At 40.2% G+C, this 19,763-nt stretch overlaps 3 protein-coding genes across 3 annotated transcripts in view; all 3 read left to right on the top strand.

Annotated features, from left to right (window-relative positions):
- The first annotated feature begins 38 nt into the window (after positions 1–38).
- Positions 39–3,123, top strand: LOC115827416 (retinol dehydrogenase 8). The gene is made up of 6 exons (XM_030791248.1): positions 39–135; positions 537–698; positions 1,004–1,183; positions 1,628–1,721; positions 2,506–2,689; positions 2,884–3,123. Exons 1-6 carry the CDS (start codon positions 39–41, stop codon positions 3,121–3,123), a joined length of 957 nt encoding a protein of 318 aa, XP_030647108.1.
- A 1,196-nt stretch (positions 3,124–4,319) lies between these two features.
- dr1 (down-regulator of transcription 1) lies at positions 4,320–6,175 on the top strand. The gene is made up of 3 exons (XM_030791250.1): positions 4,320–5,052; positions 5,218–5,381; positions 5,839–6,175. The coding sequence occupies exons 1-3, from the start codon at positions 4,833–4,835 to the stop codon at positions 5,983–5,985; spliced, it is 531 nt and encodes a 176-aa protein (XP_030647110.1). The 5' UTR covers positions 4,320–4,832; the 3' UTR covers positions 5,986–6,175.
- Positions 6,176–8,626: 2,451 nt separating this feature from the next.
- gng12b (guanine nucleotide binding protein (G protein), gamma 12b) overlaps positions 8,627–19,763 on the top strand; it is a 33,742-nt gene continuing 22,605 nt past the window's right edge. The window contains exon 1 of the mRNA XM_030791251.1: positions 8,627–8,878. The gene's annotated coding sequence lies outside the window, so the exon portion shown is untranslated. The remainder of the gene's footprint in view (positions 8,879–19,763) is intronic.

Raw genomic sequence — 19,763 nt, 5'->3', positions numbered from 1 at the left:
CATCTTGGCTCTGGACACCTTGTTTGCTTTTTATTGCCATGAACCAAAAGGTTGTGCTTGTCACTGGCTGCTCCTCTGGCATTGGCCTGGCTCTAGCTGTCCGAATCGCCAAAGATGAAAAGAAGAGATTCATGGGTAAGACTGCTGGGCGGCAGGTTTACCCTGAAAGAAATCTGAGTAACATATGATTTATCTTGTGAGAGTGGCTCACTCTATGTACACAGGTGTCTGTGTTGGTAAAGAAACTTTCTCTTGCTTTATAATTCGCCTCATTGTTAGTTCGCATGTTGTATTGTGATTGGAACATAGGGATAATTGTTTCTCTAGTTTATTTAAAGACTGGTTTTTAAAGTAAACTGAAGTTACAATGATATGCAACACCTGGCTGCATATCTAAACAAACCAATGTGAATAGAGCTTTAATTTCCTATTCTAGCTTTCACCTGTAACAGCTGTGTTTAGACTCTGTCTGCTGCGTTTAGAATATCTGTCGTATTTCGGAATGAAAAAGCTCTTTGATGTGTCCTGTGAATCAGTCTATGCCACCATGAGAAACCTGAGCAAAGGGGCGGCTCTGGTGGAGGCGGCAGGGCGCACCCTCGGCAGAACGCTGCAGATTAAACGGCTAGATGTGTGTGATGAGGGATCCATCAAAGCCTGCGTGGACAGTCTGCCCGAGCGCAGAGTCGACATCCTCAGTAAGGCAATGAGATCTCCTCTCAACAGCACTCTTACTGTGTTCCCATTACAAAGCATAAAGCACAGAGCATGCATTTACCACACCACATGTGTTGTATGAGAATGAACGATTTTTTTCTGCAACAAATCCTATAACAGTTGGGGATTTGGGGGGGGGGATTATGGACTTTATATATTAATATGAATAAATTGCTACTTGATTTTGACCACTTAAGTGGTGGTATGAGAGAATATATTATAGGCTTGTTTCTGGTGTTAATGTTTTGTCATATTCTCCAATGAAATCCTTGTGTTTTTGTTTAAGTCAGCAATGCTGGGATGGGCTTGATTGGACCCATTGAGTGTCAGTCTATGGAGGAGATGAAGACAGTCATGGACACAAATTTCTTTGGGCTTGTGCGACTGCTAAAGGAGGTCTTACCAGATATGAAGAAACGCAAGAGTGGTCACATCGTGGTTATCAGCAGTGTTATGGGCATTCAGGGTAATAGAGCTATGGCAATATTAGAAATGTTTTTATGGATCTTCCCACATTCAATCCAACAACCCACAAGACGGGATATTTTTTTAGTCAAACTCAACAGTAGATCAGCAGATCAACTGGCAAGTAAAAATCAGGTCTCTTGCTCGGTTAGACAAGCTAATCGGTCAGAAAAAATATTTATGCAAGTTTTCTCTTAAGAGAGAGCATGTGTGTCAGCAGGAAGAGACATACAGAGAAATAGAGAGGGAATGTATAAGTCTCAGATCAGTTGTGATCTCACATAAAGCATGTAATTGCTGAAAGCTTGCCACTGGATCATTCCCCGGAGAGATCTAACCATCAAAGACTTGTGATACCAGCCAGTTTAAACAAAATTTGATGTTTCTCATGCTACGTTTTTCATTGCAGTAATAATTACACCAGTGGACTTCTTTTTTTACACAGGCATATTGTTCAATGACATCTATGCTGCATCCAAATTTGCTGTGGAGGGGTTCTGTGAGAGCCTGGCCGTCCAAGCCCTGAGATTTAATCTGAAGTAAGTGGCTCTATGAAATACGGATTAACCGTCAGAATTTATCGTTGCGACTGCTAACAATCTCACAATAGACAAATTCAATTCACTCAAAGTTTTGCTGTAGAGCAGAAGCAGTGGAAGGGATACGGAAATACACTTAAAGGATTGTTCTGTTCTCAACTTGAAATTGTTCAGGTCAGAGTGAGCATGGTCAGGGTTAATCGAAAGCTTGCACCTGAAAGAAAATTCTCTTTGTGCACACGCACAAACACGCACACATGCACGCATGATCACATCTGTGTTCGTGTGAAAAACAGCTGCAAACTGAGAATGCAATATCCTACCATTGTTTAGATGTGTTGAGTTACAAATATCTGTTGTGACCTTGTGTACCCAAGGCTGTTTAGTTTCACCAAAAATGTCATCTCTTTCAAAGTGCTGATTCAGACGAGATTTAAAAATACTGCTCATTAATCAAAGTGTGTCAGATATTGTCACTGCAGATATAAGGATATATGGTTTGTGTGTGTGTGTGTATGTGAGTGTGCGCGTTTGCATGTGTGCATGTGTGTGTTCCCACATGTGTGTATGCGTGTGTGTGCATTCTAACAGTCAAGGACATACTAAAAATCCATATATGATAAAAATTCAAAATTTGTATTCTTGCTTACGACAGTTATCACATTAGGTTTTCAAACAGTTTACCTTCAGTAAATCCTTTGTTGGATAATTACATTTACTCACAAATGAAACAGCTCGTATAATTTAAGAAAACCTAATCAGTACATCCTATTTTCTGACATAGTATTAGTCTGATTGAGCCTGGGCCGGTGATCACTGAGTTTGAACGTAAAGTGTACGAGGAAGGTATGAAGATTGACCTCTCCAAAGCTGACAAAGTGACTGCTGACATGTTCACAAACATCTACCTGAAGAACTACGGCCAGATATTTGAAAGCCTTGGTCAAACACCAGAGGACATTGCAGAGGTACCGACATTTCACATTTTACAATTTTTATTTTAAATGTCAGTAGATAAATGTTAATGTTCTTATCAGTTATATTGTTATGGGGATTCAGAACAGTAAGCAACAGACTCAGACTTAATGTGTGGACTGTGTGTTTGCTGAAAGTTTACTGGGTTTTGTTGCTTGAGTGTCTAATGAAAATTACTCTGTACCAGCACACACACAAAATAATCACCATGGAGAACCCACCGTTCCGTCACCAGACCAACACCCTCTACACGCCCATGACAACCCTAAAATACGCTGATCCCAATGGTGACCTGCCCATTGACACCTTTTACAAAATGGTGTTTGAACATGACAAGGTCTTCAATGCAAGTCTCAACTTCCTAAAACTACTACGATGGAGAAGTCGAAAAAGCTTCTCTTTAGAGAAGGATAAGAACCAAGCTTAGGCCTATGCGATGGATCTGTGATGTTAGAGCCGCCATCATTCCTTGTTTGGTTATCCACTCTCTTGGTACTTGGAGTTCTCTGGTGTATGGACTTATTAAATGTACTTGAAAAATCTTCTCAAAATAGTTTGACATCTTTACTGTGCTATTGCATGTCCTGTGGGTTTTTTTGTTTGGTTTGTTTTGGTTTGTTTTGTTTGGGGTTTTTTTGCTGTGTATACCTGTTTAAATATATACTGTGTGCACTTGCACTGAGGTATTGGCTCCTTTTTTCCCACAAAAAAATGTTTGAAGATGTCTTCCTTCCACTGATTTTTTTTTTTTTTTTTGAGCTTGTTTCTGAGAAATTTAAAATATAAACCAAGCAGTCAATAAATGCAGACCCCTCCACACAATCCATCCTTTCTTCTCTCTCTCTCTCTCTCTGTCTCTCTCTCTTTCTCTCTCTGTCGTACAAACACGCAGACAAAGACAGACAGACAGACAGACACACACACATACACACACACCGACACACTCACTCACACACATTCTTTTTAAGCCTCTTAAAGCCTTCACAGATGTTCATTAATGCAGCTCAGGCAGAATAGCAAACCAGTCCACCTCAACAGAAAAAATATAGACCTTGCGTGTAATAAAGTGAAGGAATGTTTTTTATAGGCCTCCAGACAACATATTACAAAAATAAATCGCAAACCGAAATTATGAAAAGATTGTAAAGACATTCTTGAGTTGGACATACTTGGGAAATGGCAGTCTGAATAGTGCCATGTATTGAGGTATTGCTCAGTTGGATTTTGGATTACATAACATTACCATGTTCATCTGGTAATCTGCGATTAACTTTGTCATTAGTGAATGAGATAAAGAAGCCTTCTTTAAGTCTTCTGTTCATAAGGCTAATGTTCTCATACGACAGAGTTGTCAGTTTTAAAGCACATGCTTCAGCTGTGAGACATGATAATTTTTTATTTGTCTAAATTTACATAATTGTCCAAAATGTGGATTTAGAAAACACTGTAAGTTACAATGAATAGGGACGTAATAGTCTCCAGCGAGACGGGTGGCACTATTGTGCTGTAAAACTTTTCGCGCTGACAGTCAATGTGAAGAAGAAGAACAGCGCAGGATGTCCTTTCGTTGTGCATTGTGGGATTGTTACCGGAGAATGCTCGTCAACGGTGTTGCTGCTGACATCATGGGAGTAATGCATTAAACGTGTATATTGATTCGATACTGCCCCTTAGTACTTTGCTAGAAAGCACACTATATTGTTAGTTTATCAGTACCGATTATTAGATCGAAACGTCGTCAAAATGCCTCCAGGTACCATTTATACATGCTAGCTGCAGAGCCATGTCCACAAAAGCGCTCAAGCTAAGTAGAACTGGTGTATAGTTGTGGGAACATAGCATTAGCTAATCACCAAGCTAACCAGCAAGTTAGCGAAAGGGTTGATACTCATCATCACCTTGGTTTTTGACACATTCCGTTTGAGAGATGCTTAGTTTTTAGTTGGACTTGGATTACGTGCGTGAAGGTTTTATGGTTTTGTTTGTTCGTTAGCTGTGAGCTAGCTACACGACCGAAGGAAGCCGGTGATTCTTAAGTTAGCAACAACTGCATACAAAGGCCTGTCGGAGCCCACGGTGGGAGCTCGAAAGTTAAGTCGCTGTTTTACTTCAAACGTAGCGGTAACACGGTCAGTGATGGCTTCTTCGTCTGGAAACGACGATGACTTAACCATTCCAAGAGCAGCTATCAACAAAATGATTAAAGAAACTCTACCCAACGTACGAGTTGCCAATGATGCCAGAGAGCTTGTTGTCAATTGTTGCACGGAATTCATTCACCTCATTTCTTCAGAGGCAAACGAAATATGCAACAAATCTGAAAAGAAGACTATCTCTCCAGAACATGTCATAAACGGTAAAGATATGATTTTCATAACTAACCTAATTATCAAATTTAGATTAGATGGTTCTTTTTTCAAAAGGGCACACCCCCTTTATGTTTCCTTAAGTGGCGTGAGTTTAACCCTCACTCATAAAAGTGTAGGTCCCTTTAACTATTAATAATGTCTGGTTTCTTCAGCATTGGAAAGCCTTGGCTTTGCGTCGTACATCACAGAAGTAAAAGACGTTCTTCAAGAGTGCAAAACGGTAGCGCTTAAAAGGAGGAAGGCGAGTTCCCGCTTAGAAAACCTCGGGATACCCGAGGAGGAACTTCTCCGTCAGCAGCAGGAGTTATTCGCCAAGGTAATGAGCATCAAACACTGGCCCACTTTTCAAATTTGGCCTCCAGTTAAACTTCTAGGGGTTTGCTACATTCCAACTTTTATGTGTCTGATGTGTTCTGCTTTAAAGATATAATAAATGTCTGAATGGAACGAAGACATCTACCCAGCTGATGAATAATTTATAATAAAATAGTAGTCCATCTGCTGGGTAGATGTCTTATAAATTTTGCTTGATTTAAACTGACCTGCAGTGATTGGAGATGTCAGGCACTGGTGGATTCAAATGGGTTGTACCTTGAGAGAATCATTGCATCTTCTACAATCAGAGTTTCAGGTGTACGCTTTATACTGGTACAAGGAACCTCACTGAGGGGGGTCTCTCTGGTTGCGAACTGGAATGTGTGTGTATGTGATAATTGTTTGTGTCTAATTATTATGTGACTGACTAACAGTAATGTTTATGTGTCGGGTTGAAGGCGCGGCAGCAACAAGCAGAGTTAGCACAGCAGGAGTGGCTGCAAATGCAACAAGCCGCCCAGCAGGCACAGTTAGCCGCAGCCTCCGCCAGCGCTGCCCAACAGGCTGGCTCTTCCCAGGATGAGGACGAAGAGGATGACATGTGATCGGCCCACCTCCCACACATACACACAAACACATCTTGCCATCCCAACACCACCCCCCTGCAAAAGGACCACTGCAGTGTTTAAGTGTTCCCTTTTTCTTGATAGCCCTCAAATGAGCAGTATATACACTCAAAAAGAACTTTTTTCAGGTTTAAACCAACAGAAGTTGTCTGTGGTGTCTTTTTGATATAAATCTCGAATTATCTGTTTCGGTGGGATATGCATTTTCAGCTCTTGACTTTTTATTTGTTTTTTTTTTTTTGTTTTGTTTTGTTTTTTTCTTCAGGCCTTTTCCTTCTTACATTTTAATTTACTACATTATCATCAGCAAGTTAACAGTTCTGCAGAATTACTCTTATTTGTGCATTGTGATTTGAGCATACAAAGTTCTCCAGTATGACAGTGGTATGACATGAAGTGCTTTACATATGTTAAATTGTTTCTTCGCTAAGTACAGGACAGAGTGTTGAAGCTAAAGTTTTGTCCGTTTTAGTTTTATTGCTCTTTTCTTTCTTGCTTTGTGTTTTCTAAGATAGTTAACTAAGACTCATTTGAGGGGAAGGAAAGGGGACTTTTTTCCCCCTCGTTTTTTTTTTCTTTCTTTCTTTCTTTCTTTCTTTTTTTTTTTTTTTTTTTTTAACTGCAGTGGTCTCTTAACTTCTGTTCTGGTTTGTTTATCTTACGGCGCTACCTTTTGAAATTGTTTGGAGGGCTTGTGAATAAGTTTTTGAATTTGATTTGTCATGCAGAAATGTCTCTTGTAATGTAGGATGTTGCTTTTTTTTTTTTTTTTTTTTTTTTTAGTTAAGTCATAAAATGATAGTGTGTGTAGGTTAAGATTTAAAAAATTTTATCCAACCCATGTCCAGTACAGTATTGCAATGAAAAGATCTACTCCTTGCAGAATAATATTTGAATAGAACCAAAGATAGAAGAGACTGAAAACCCTCATGTGCTAGATGGAATCAAGTAAGATAACTCAAGGAGTTTTCACTGTATAGGATTCAACAGCTTTGGTGCAACAGACTGCACTGAAGTAAGTGTACACATAATTATGGAAACGTTCAATTTGTAAAAAATTTTTGATATCTGAGCTAAATCTTTTTTTTTTTTTGTTCCACGGTGCGATATGTGAAAGTTGCATTGTGTAAATGTGGTGAATTCTTATGTTGTGGCAACTGGTATGTTCTAGTTGTGCACAGATTCTGGAAAGCTGTAAGCTGTATTCTATAAGCAATAAATTCAACTTGTTTTATAGTCACAAGTCTTACTTCTCATGTTTTAAGTGTTGAGTATATTGTTTTCCAGTGTGAAGAGGGTTGAGTCAGATTTGAACATTGCCCTGGTTCACACAAAAATAAGTTCACCCCTACCAATGTACTGTCTGTGAAACAATTCATGAGATCTTTGGGTGTTTCTTTTCAGGACATCTGAAGCTGTAATTGGTTTCTTTCATGTGGCTCTGAAATGATTTCCTACTGGATACGTTGTGCTCCCAGTTTGGAGACATTTAACATCTTTGAGATTCTCTCAGACTGACCAGATTGAAACATTCTGCTTTGGTCCTAATCGTACTAACCTGCTTCTGATTTTCAAATTCTCTGAACATTTTCAAGACTTTCATCACTTGATTCTGTTAGAGGAAACCTGGAACAAAATTCTGTTGCAGTTTTATATACTGGAGAAGAATCGAAATGGTTGCTCTGTCCCCGTGGGACAGCGAGGGACTGCATACTCAGGTTGTTCCCTCAGGGTTGGTGACCCTGAAGCAGTACAAGTGTGTGAGTGTAATTTCAGACTGCTTCACCTTCGGATGAATGTTTTTCCAGGCATGCAGTAAGTTTGGAGGTGCAATTTCAGACATGTCCCAGCCACCCCAACAGAATTCTTCTTACTTTTCTGTGATCTCATGCTGGTTGTCTGTAGTTTAGTACTCATTTGGCTGTTAAAAAAAGTTTGTTAAGCTGTCTCATTTTTCACAGTGTTTCCTCTTTTCCATTAAGTTTTATTATATTTCCAGACAAAAGAAGTTCAAATAGAAGGGTAAACAGAATTTTGAGCAAATGTCAGGACCTTTTGGTATCCTCTGCCCCCCCCCCCCCCCCCCCCCCCCAGGGGCTATAGTGTAAAAAATTGCGTCGTAGCCTGCAGGAGGTAACTTTGTAATGTTAAGGGTAAGGCAGGTCAGTTTAGCAACATTTTTTTCCCCATTTGAATTAAGAATTTTGATGAAAACGGACGGGCTTTCATCATCTGGTTCACATCTTCTGATTCTACCATGTATGGACAGACAGACATTGCGTGCCATTTTTAGATTAATTTACGTGTTTTAAATTATGGTTTGCTGAGTTATTTTCTCTCTAACCCTGGATTAGCGGTTCTGAAGCCTCTACCCCTCTGCTCTCTCATTAAAAGAATCAAGTCATATCGCAATTCAGCATGAGTTCTACGTATCTTGCAGCGAATCGAATGAGGTTGTTTTTGAGTAAAATTCCTCTTTAATTTCATTTTCGGTTTTCGGTAAACCGTGTGGGGCACGTACCGACAGAGGGCGCTTAGGTTGTAGAGGAGGAAATTGTTGAATTCAAGTCCCCCAACGTCCCCACCATTCCACGTATTTACGCTGAGTGAAGTGAAAGGTCGCCTCTCCTGATTACTCGTTCACCAAAGGAGTGGAGTTGTCCAAGGCAGACATTTTTGATGAAAATTACCCAACTACAGAAACATCGGTCAATTGTTTTTCACCGGTAGCAAAAGAACACGATACACTTTAGGGTAGACGAGCTACGACTGGGATTGTAATAAAAGTGTTCGCTCTCAGACAGTTTACTCGAAGATCTCCCAGACCAGGTTCTAAAACGTCGTTTAACTTCAGTGCTTGGGCTGAGATCAGGTGAGTGTTGAAATCTCTTGTAAATGTCGATTCACTGTACGTTCTCCGATAATAATTTAATTTCATGTAAGTTATGTCACGTTGAACTGGCACTTGAATTGTTATGTAGCAGAAATTCGAATACAGTAGCGATAAGTTGCTACTGTATGATGAATCAACAAGAGTCAACCACTTTGCGGTCATAAACGAACGACAGTTTTAATTTAGTTGTGATTGTTGTCATCCTCAGTAGTCTATTTGTTTATTTATCCTAACTCGTTAGTCAAACATCGAATATGTGTCAACTGTAACCAAATCATATGGAAGTCAGTTCCTTTTAAGGACGAACGTTTCTTTTGTTGTCCCTGATTAAAACGATATTAAAGGTGAAAAAATAAATGGGGTGGCTAATTAAGTTTTGTTACTGTCATTAGTCAAGTATATCACCTTAAGACGCCGCTTTCGAAGGAATGTAGGGTACTATGCTTCCGATCTTGTTATGAATTTAAGATTTCGCAATGGAGCGCCTCATTCAGTAGTGCCCATTCCTATATCGAAGTTTTGTGAACAATATTTGTTATTTGCTTTATCAGCAAAAACCTCAAAATGTTCAATATACAGAGGTCGTTATAATTATTAGAACCAAATGAATACCGAGGGGCTCTTGTAATAATGGTTCTGCTTTGTGGCCATACTTATGTCACTGAGTTTATGATTAGCACAGGAGACGGCGAGGTGTCATGATCATTTTGTTGAGTGTGCAGAAATGAAGTCACCTTATTATTCATAGCAAGGTTGGCGTGTCTTTTGGAAACTGCGTCATGGAGAACGCTACCGTTGTTGTTTATGCATTATTACTTTTATTATGTTCTTGTTTGTTAGTTGCATGCAAACTAGTCTTAAATTTATCCCTCTTGTTCCCTCGCCCGTAACAAGAAGAGGGCCAAAATGGTGTTTTGTTATTGAATTGCTATGAAAATAAAATGACCACAGTTGCAGTAACATGTAAGGTAAGCGTAAAAGGAATTTGAAGACTATTACAACGTTGTCATTTCCAAGGACAATGCAACGTTTTGTCCTTAGTATGGGATAAAGCCTTGCCCCAAGGGTGTTTGTTGTCTGTGTTAGCGTGTGCGTGTGTGTGTGTGTGTATGTGTGTGAGTGAGTGAGAGAGAGACACACAAGCTGTCATCTAGTGACTAACAAGCTACGACAGTTAGGACCGCCAATTTTGACTTCATTGATGTCAGAGATATTCTAATGCCCTTCTCTTTTTAACACGCATAAAAATAATGACGTTGATTCATTTAATGCATTAATTCATTGGTCTCAGTTTGACCATTCAAAATGTTAATAACACATTAATAATTGTTCACCCATTCTGCTCTCTGCCAGTGTGGATAATGTCCTTTTTTTTTGACTAATTGTATGTGATCCTTTAATTGTTGGTAGTTCTAATGACATGTAATAGTATAGATTGGCCTTAATGGTGTTCATGTGGCCATGATCCTGATAAAAAGTTGTGATCTTGTATTGAGCCATTTAGGACAGTATAGTTTCACTACTTGCCATGTTAGTATTGTTTTGTTTTGTTCTTTTTTCAATGATTTTTTCAAATGTTTTTTTTTCTCTTTGGAAATTTCAGTAAGGGTTAAGAATACATGAAATTTTATGGAGACACTCTTCTGAAAAACTCTTGGAAGTAGAGTTCAGCTGATGCTATCACCTTTTAACAATGTGAGGAATGGTGGAGTTAGTCAATGAATGCAGTCGTACCTGTTTGGTCCAGTTTCTGTCTCATAAAAGGCAGATTGCCATTTGACATCCACTTGCCAAGGCTTTGGAACGTGACTGCTCAAATGGATCGTAGTACTATCACATTCACTGTATCTGTGACTAAAGATTTTTTTTTCTTTGAAAGACATTTACTATGAGACCTTGGGGGACAGATCCTAGAGTGCTTAAAAGAAAGTGACTGATAGCCATAGCTGTAGGAACGAAACAGACCATACACTTTTACTAGTAAACTACCCATCGTGTCTGAACAGGTTTCCAAAATATTACACTGTAATATCAGCCTTCTGTGGTATGTTCTGGTGTGTCCTAGTATGTGGCGGAATTAATCTACAAAAAATGATCAACACACAACAATGCCAAAATATCAGCCATTTGTTTTCAAACACCAACTGTGCCTGTATATCATTTTCATTGCGCTGCGATTTTCCTTTAACATCACGTCACCTTCATGGTGTCAGTTCTAAGGCAATCCTACAAAGGTCTTAAATCTTTTTTTTTTCAGTCATGATTATTTAACTGATTTTAACCCTCCAGAAAAACAGCAGTTCATCCTATTGTCTTAAACATGACCTCACATTCACTGTTTTACAAATTTGTATAATCTCATCCTGACTGCTGTTAGGTCAGTTCAGTTTGAGTCTCTGATGTCTTTTGCAAGGTGTTGTGATATTGATTGAAAATGACAGCCAGTGCTTAATGAGCAGAGGGTATCAGCTGCTCTCTTTCTTCTCACTCTCTCTTTTTTTGAGAGAGAAAGAGAGAGGGAGAGGGAGAGATGGCTTTAGCTTGGGTCGTGTTGCCTGGCAACATTACACGAACCCCCGTACGGGTTAATCTCGTGAAAGGGTCTCGTCCCTCCTCCCTTTCCTCTACTCAAGTTCCAGGCAGCACCTCAGGGGAAGTGGCCACTGCTTCACTAAAAGCCCTGTCAGAAAGCCCCTTTGACCAGCAGCACCCTCTTACTCAGCGAATCCCGGGCCTTGTGATCGTTAATTGTCAGCTTTGTTCTATCAAGGCCAGAGAATCAGACTGCATTGCCCAGATCGTCCTCACCAAATCTCTGGTATCCTCAAATCCTCATAGCAGGCGAAGAGAAAAATGTTATGATCTCGTGGTAGTTGTGTATATCCATTCCTCCAGTCCAGCGAGACAAAGTCGGCTGTGAAGGAGGGTTGCTGTCAAACTCAGAAGAGCCGTTGCATGAAGTGGTTGGAAGAGCATTTTGTAGAACGAATACACATAAGTCCCAATAAAAGTCCAGTGTAGATTGCAGTCATAAATCAGAGGGGGAAGTTGGCTGATGTTTTTTTTTTTCTCAGTGACTTACGTTTCTGTGAACGCTGGCAGCCCTTGATTGGGTGGATTTATCGTGATGTGATTTATGAAGTAGTTTGGCTGAGATCTCCTGCAATATGGTGATACAAAGTGACACAAACACAGAGTTTTGAGGGGAAATGGATCTGTGGTTGTGGGTGGGACGTCCATTCTCTCAGGATGCGGACTGGTCGGGCAGTACACTCCAGGGCACTGGGATGTGCTGACACAAGACACATTCTGGCAGCGCTGTGTGAGGGACAGGACGTGGTCCTTTAATATACTCTCCACTCATTCCCACACTCCACCCAGCGTCTCCTGCCTTTATAACCCGTTATAACCTATTATAACCTATTCTTACTTTTCCTCACTCCTCTCCTCTGATTTGATTTGTTTTTAAAAGTAATGGCCCTTCTCAAATTTGAGATTAAGGTTATTGTGTAGAAAGATCCAGGAACTATAAGTGCAGAGACAATTTAGCCTTTTGTAATAGACTCTTTTTTTACTCTTTAGACAAAACTGTTAGACAAGTCTTAAGCCAGTATGTAGAATCCAATAAAATGTTCTGAATTGTTTAGCAAATTCCTCTGATTGGTTTAACTGTGTTTTAGTTAGTCATCCAGTCTGCAGACTCCAGTGGTCTAAAACATTGTCCATGCATTAATGTAGGTACCACACATGTTCAGCAGTGTAAGTGTGTGTTTTTGTCTCCTACAATAACTTGTACTCTACGAATGTAGGCCTAGACGTTGTGTTTTGAGTAGCCTATAGCTTACGGCTGTGATAAAAAGCATATGACTGGATCTTAATTTTTAAGATAAATTTAACTGAGCACTCCAGATTTCAGTCACATTCTTTGGTGTGTTTAGTCCTAAAAACATGGCCTGGCACCACTAGGTAATTACTTTGTTTTTGAACTCGACTGCACCCATTTGACTGTGCTATTTTTCCTGTTACCGTACGTGTGCGTGTGTGTGTGTGCGTGTGTGTGTGTGTGCGCGTGCACATAGCCTTTGAGCTCCTGTGAACGGTGTAAGCCGAGTGCGTAGCCGCCTGTTTCTGATCCTCTGCTGTGACAAAAAGGTTAGTAACTGTGGCTCCTGACAGAGACAAAACATCTCCACATTTGTGATGTTGTTTATATTCTGGGTCTGTAAAGGGCACGATACATACTATATGAAAATAAGCAAGAGACAAATCCAAACCCAGGCTAAACCCATATGCACGCAAGGCTGCACCGCTGCACCCGTGGTCCGACATGTAAGCCTATACTTGAAAGAGGGGCGAAAAGGCCACCAGAGAGTGCATTAGGACCCCTCATGTGTTTAGCTGTATCCCCCTCATTTTACCTGCTATGCTTTAAGCCATAGGATCTGGAACATTTTAACAGTATACTATTACTACAGTTTGTGTCCCCTTGTTTCACCTAGACATTCAGCGTTGTTTCCTACAATAACCCCCCCCCCCCCCTCCCCCCCAGTTGTTAATGCTGGAGTTCAGAATGTGGAAATGGCTCAGGAAGAATATTCAGAGAGTAATTAACTAGAAGCCTGAAGTTTTGAAAACGATGTCATTCATTTCACAGTGTACCACCTGTGTGGCATAATTCTAGAAATGTCATACTGGTACTGATTACTTAAACACACGAAGTGCCAACTGCACTATGTTTATGAACTGTGCTTATTTGACTATCAGCCTATTTGATCTTCAACAGTGGGTATAGGGTGCCAGATGATCTGTGCAATAGCTTGTAGTGTAGCCTTTTAATTCTTCAGTTATATTTTTGAATATTACCTGAATGCCCCTCCATATTCTCAATCCAAAGGGAAATTTAATTATTCAAATTCTCATTCCGATAACCATAGCACACTTACTTTTTGATATTTGTCGTTATACTGTGAGACCAAGCAAAGCTGTAAATAAACTAACAGACAACCTAGTGAACATGATGGAAATCATTTTCTTTTTGGTGGTATTTTTCAGGGTGTGAGATGTGTGCTAACACAAAGATATTGGACAAGGTTGAGTATAGTCATGTATGGCAAAATGACAGTACATTTATTAATACATTTTACACTGACTGTCTCACAGAGGAATCACTGGAAACAAGACCAAACACTTTACCTTCTGGGACCTTGGAGGCAAAGGTCTTGTGCTGTGATGTCACATAATGCAGTGTTACCAAGACACCGTGGCTAACTAGATAGAAATGAGTTCCCCTGTGCCCCCTGACCTCTTCTCATCTGTGTCAGTGGGTGAATCAGGTGTTTCCCTGTCAGACCTCAAGCCATTAACCAGCAAACGTCTGGTGTATGGTGTGTTTTGTATTGTTACTAGCCCTCCCCCTCCATCCTGGATTTGAACAATACTAGCTAATTTACAGCTGCTACCTTATACAAACACGTGAGTGAGATCCTGAGTGTTAAGGACGAGGAGGTTTTTTTTTTTTTGGTCACTCTTTGATGATCGACAAATTGATTTTTTTGTTCCACTGGAGGTGAAGCCAGGCAACTGAATGGATGTTAAGATGAGTAGTAACAGGGGAGGAAGGCTCTTCCACCATACCTAATACCTTGGTTAGAATAGAGGTCACAGAACTCAACCAACACGATCAACCATGGGTGATATTTCAATGGCTTATAACGACAGACAGTTGTGGTATTCTTTTAGACACACAGAGACCAAGGAACAACTGTTGTGATTAAGCAGCAAGTTCTGATGAAGAAAAACCTTTTTCCAGCTCGTTAGGGATCCCTTGGAAACAGGGTGCCATTCGATGGCTCATACACAAGTCTGGCAGTGAAACTGAGCTGAAAATTACATCCCGTCGCCCTGAATAGTATCTGAAGGCGTTATTCTTTGGGGAGGGGTCCCGTGAGTGGGTTTGAGAAGAGAGGATTTGGGAGGATGTTATTTTTGGATGAAGGCATCATTGTTTGGCTGGCCCTGGTGACGTTTGTGGTTGCCATACAGAAAGTGTGAAGACCCTGTTTCCCTGCTGTGAGTCTGTGAATGAGTACACTGGATATGAGTAATAGTGATTTGATTCACTTTGTATTTTGTACTCTTGTTTTCTCAGGCCATATTTTAATATGCAAATATTATTCCTCTTTCGACTCCACAAACAGTTGTTCTGGCTGGCTCCGTATGTCTGCTGACTGCTCCTAACAGAATGTTCCAGGATAGTATTGTTCCTGGAGCTCTTACATGGAGACACAGTGTTGGACTAAGAAGTGTTTGGGAGCCAATGCCTCACGGACATGGATCTTTACAGGATTTTATTGTGGTCGCTCCATGTTTACAAACCACATATTTACTGAAGGTGCTAAAAAATCATAATATAATTTTTTTTTTCTGTTGTTTTAAATAGTAGGCTACATTTGTTACAAATTTTAACAACAGGTAAATATCTCAATCTGACATCCCATTAAATATTTTAAATATGACTGAATCATGGTTGTGTAAAATAACTGGTGGCAGTGCTTGGTGATTAAAAGCTAGGCCTGTGTTTTATTTGGAAGGTGTAGAGCTGAATTTTAATTGGATGATATCTGTGTTATGCTGAAGTTTGACAGCTGGCATCTTTGAAAGATTCCCATAAAGAAGGCAAAGTAGCAAAAAGAAAAAGAGATGATGAGTAGGCCGGTTGATTTTAAGGACAATATCATTTGGAAAGTTTGGAGTTTGCAGTACATCTCACTCTTAATGAACTTAACAGCATGCTTTGCTTAAAAATTCAAATGTTACAAATTTTTTTTTTATGTTTTTTGATGCTTTTGCAGCCAAACCCCCCCCCCCCCCCCAAATCTAATGATTAATTTGTTGTGGTTCATTAATACAAGAGTGCAACACACTTAATTATTAGATGATGATTAGGGCATTTCTGAACCCAGTCCTGTGTATAGTTTTGTGGCTATAGGAACCCTGCCTCATGGAAGAGAATTAGATAAAGCAAGTCTTGTGTATTATACTAGGTACAGTTTGCTTGTGCGTCAGTGGGGAATATCTCAGAGTAAAATCAAATAGGGCTTTATTGCCACCCACTCATTGTTTAAGGGTATAACAACTGCCACAACTGTTAGCACATGCAACAGTATGTCCTATAAGAGACAATAATGTCATTACTGTTATCCTGTAAGAGACAATCATGTCATTACTGTTATCTTAAAATTTGTTGACATTTCTGAAACGTTTGTGACTGAGCTTCTCTGGAAAAAATTTCTCTAAAATAGTCATTTTGTTGGGTCTCTTCTTGGTAAAACAAAGGTGTTAACTGCTTGCTTTTCATAAGATCTCTATCTTTCTTGTGATGTCCTCGTTGCTCTGTGTCCACCTGTCTGCTAAACGTTCGCTGGTTGGTAAACCTCTGCACTGGAGTTCTGCAGGGCTCTGATTGGTTGGCAGCCTCTTTAGTGAGGCCACCTATATAGTGACATCACAGCCATGTCAAGGGGTCTCCATTGTGCTAATCATAACAGCTGCTTTCTGCTGTGGTCTCTTTATTGACCTGTTAAACCCAGCCTTTGAGATCAGTTTTTCTCGATTCATATCAACTCTTTTACTAGGGTCCAACGGGAAGATGCGGAGTTTTGTCATCACCTGTACTTCAGTGAAAATCACAGTCTACCCACCAACAACTGCTATGGAATCTAGGTCACATAACAATGGTGCTTATTTTCCACGTATGCTCTCAATAGATTTGCGCCTATGGGAGATTACCCGTTCAGCGCGTCCCAAAGGATAAGATCTCCTCTCCAGTGTAGCATTTTGCTACTGCTTTCGGTTTGCTCCGGGCGAAGCTTGTGCTATGGGACCGAACATTAGCCTTATTAGCCAAACCACCTGTGTATTAATTCATTTCGTTATTCATTCATTAATTATGGCTTCAGGTTTACTTCAGTTTGTACCAAACTCAGGAGTCCAGAGTTAAAGATTGAAAGATTAAGATTGAAATCTGTGCAATGGAAATTTCTGCCTGTTCAGTACTTTACCTTGTGAGTTTCAGTGGGTTTTTTTTTTTTTCTTTAGATGTTCGGCTTTTAGAATGGGGACGTCTATTCCGACACGTGAAGATAACCTGCATTCTTTGGTGGATTGGGTTTACTCGTTTATTTGTTGATAGAAAAGCTTCTATTTTCAGGTCAAGACCTTCATTGCTCGCAACTGTGGTGGAGCGCACACAGAAAAGGCTCTTCAGTAGATTAAATCAGAAAATGTACTTGTATTAGTAGATATTTACTGTATACTCATAATATACACCTCAAAAAGCAAGATTGTTTCACCTGAGAACTCAGTGTTGGCCTCATGGTGAGTAGTATTGCTCAAAGCAGTGTAAAGACCTAAGGCACTTGGACACGCTCTAAAAAGGCACCCCAAAAACAAGATGCTTAATAGTTTTATATACACTGACCATGCAGCAAGCAGCTCAATTCTCAGCCTTCTGGCAGGAATACGTTTTTTTTTCTAGGAATAACAGCCAGATCAAATATGAAATCAAATCACTGAATATAAAAGACAGCTTGAAATAGCATTCTGATTTCATGGACAACATTGCAAACTACATATTGTTGTTTCCCTGTGAGAACTTAGATGTGTTGTAGACTTTTGGGAACTGGAGATACTGCAACATTTTAGCATCTGGCCACACCAGTTGTTCATTTACCTTACTGATTGATAACTGCTTGATTAGGCACCATTAGAGGAATGAAGTGGACATGAGGTCTCCAAATACAGCCTTGCACGCCAAATGATAAGGGGCCTCAACAAATCCACGTCGTCTAGGGATATATTAGGTTGCTTAGCAACTGCAGAACACAGTAGGTAGTAAAAAAGATCAACACCTGAAATGTGGCAACAACAAACCTCAGGTTCTTTTTGGTTCACAATATGCGGTCCGGTTTACGCCCAAATCTATATGACCGTTTAGAGAACACGTAATGAGGGATATTGTGCATTGGAGGATGGGACATAGCCTGTTGGATGAGTGGGGTCAATAAAGGGCGATTGCACCCACATTAGTCTACCTCAGTGGGAAGGCTATAAATAGACCGTGTGTGTTCGGGTGTATTTGAATATTGAAGGGATGCTGACATGCCTCTGCTTCCCTCTGATTGCACACACATAATTCCAAGCTGTTGTTTTCTGTAAACGTGACCCTCGCAATGACCTCCAAACACAACTCTCATCTCCACTGAATGCCCTTATTGCGTACACTGTAAGCTCTGTTGAGCAAACTGGGACTTACCAACAGAAAGACAGCAGGAAGTGGGCCTGTCCTCCCAGCTATATACCTTTGAAGTGTTTTTTCCTCAATGAAAGAAATTTCAGCTTGCTTAACAATTCCATTCATGTTAAATCCTTCCCCTCAACTAGTTTTCAATGCTAATTTTTTTTTTATATCCCAGGAGGAAACTGACTCTACGTCGACATAGCACTGGTAGAAAATTGCTTCTCATTGTTACGGGTCTGACCTGGGGTTTAATTGTTTGGAATTTTTCGAAAGCCACTTCACATCTTTTAGAAATGCTTCATATCTGAAGACCATTCATACTCCATTCGAACTCTTCGAGTGACTACTGGGTAGAAGGCACACCATTTAGTACTGATCTAAAAACGCTGAATAAAAATAAGAAATTGGATACCAGCACCTCATTTCTTTTCTGTTTTCTACTTTCATTTGTATGCTTAAAAGACGCTCTCCCCTACATTCCATGCATCAGCTGAGACAACTCAACTGACAATTGAGTTGAGACCATTTTGAGAGGCGAATGGCCTGATGTGCCACAGTAGATGGACTTTGTCTACATTTTATGACTTGTTGTTTTATTAAAGCGTTCCGTCTGGAGTGAGCTTTCTCCAGTCACCATGACAAGTTTCCTGGTTGTTGCCTAGCAATCCATAAACCAACGTTTGGCCCCAACCCTTGTCTGAAGTAGCGTGTCAGGCTTATTGCTTATTTTGCTCATTCATCCTGTTTCCTGTTACAGAAACTCAAAACAAAGCCCTGTCTCTCTGGGACAGGAATTTCTTTACCTTATCATTGTTTTCTGTCATCATGCATTAAAATGTTCAGTTTGTTCCTTGTGGAAGTTTGACTTTCTGGAAAACAACAACAACAACAACAACAACAACAAAAAACCAGGCTCTTCACTATGACGAAAGCGAGTGTCTGGTTCCTCAGTCTCAAAGTCATCGATTGGTGAAAATTGTAACTCAGGAAGTTTCCACGCTTAGGGTTACCAAGTGTACTCACTTTTGTTATAAAAGGAATGTGTGTGTGTGTGTATGTGTGTGTGTGTGTTTTGACTCGCTAAGTCTGGCACGTATTTATTTACGAGTTATGTCTTCTGAGTAATGCCTTTGAATGTGAGGTCGACAGTCTCTTTCATCCAGTGTTGGATAATGTCTACATTGTATACGAGTCTGTTCCTCTACTGTAAAGCAGCTCTGCTCTTACATAAGCAGTGTCTACCAAGTTGCCTGCCTTGTTGCCTAGCAATCGCTAAACCCAGACCCCGGCCCCTGCGCCTTGTCCGAGACGCTGTGGTGAATTTTGTATTTAGTGCTGATAAGTGTCTCAGCGCTGTGTTTCCAAACCAAACAGTCTTGACTTTAAAGACAGATTAATGGAGTTCTGCACCTTCTCAGTGCAGCTGTGACAAGGGATATGACAGAAATGTTGAAATTTTATTCAGACCTACTCAGGCATTATTAATTACCAGAGAACTCTGTTTGAACTCTGCTCTCCTCAGCTTCCCAGAACAAGACAGGATGGTTCTGAGATTCTTTGGCTGTG

This window comes from Chanos chanos, chromosome 14, assembly GCF_902362185.1.
Source record: "Chanos chanos chromosome 14, fChaCha1.1, whole genome shotgun sequence".
NCBI lineage: Eukaryota > Metazoa > Chordata > Actinopteri > Gonorynchiformes > Chanidae > Chanos > Chanos chanos.
This window is presented reverse-complemented; position numbering and strand designations above follow the sequence as displayed.

Excerpts from the sequence above, each read along its gene's own strand:
- LOC115827416 (XM_030791248.1), top strand. The coding sequence starts at position 39 with ATGAACCAAAAGGTTGTGCTTGTCACTGGCTGCTCCTCTGGCATTGGC. Across the intron at positions 699-1,003 it reads GCGCAGAGTCGACATCCTCA|TCAGCAATGCTGGGATGGGC; the intron begins GTAAGGCAATGA and ends TTTTTGTTTAAG. Across the intron at positions 1,184-1,627 it reads CAGTGTTATGGGCATTCAGG|GCATATTGTTCAATGACATC; the intron begins GTAATAGAGCTA and ends TTTTTTACACAG.
- dr1 (XM_030791250.1), top strand. The coding sequence starts at position 4,833 with ATGGCTTCTTCGTCTGGAAACGACGATGACTTAACCATTCCAAGAGCA. Across the intron at positions 5,053-5,217 it reads TCCAGAACATGTCATAAACG|CATTGGAAAGCCTTGGCTTT; the intron begins GTAAAGATATGA and ends TGGTTTCTTCAG. Across the intron at positions 5,382-5,838 it reads AGCAGGAGTTATTCGCCAAG|GCGCGGCAGCAACAAGCAGA; the intron begins GTAATGAGCATC and ends GTCGGGTTGAAG.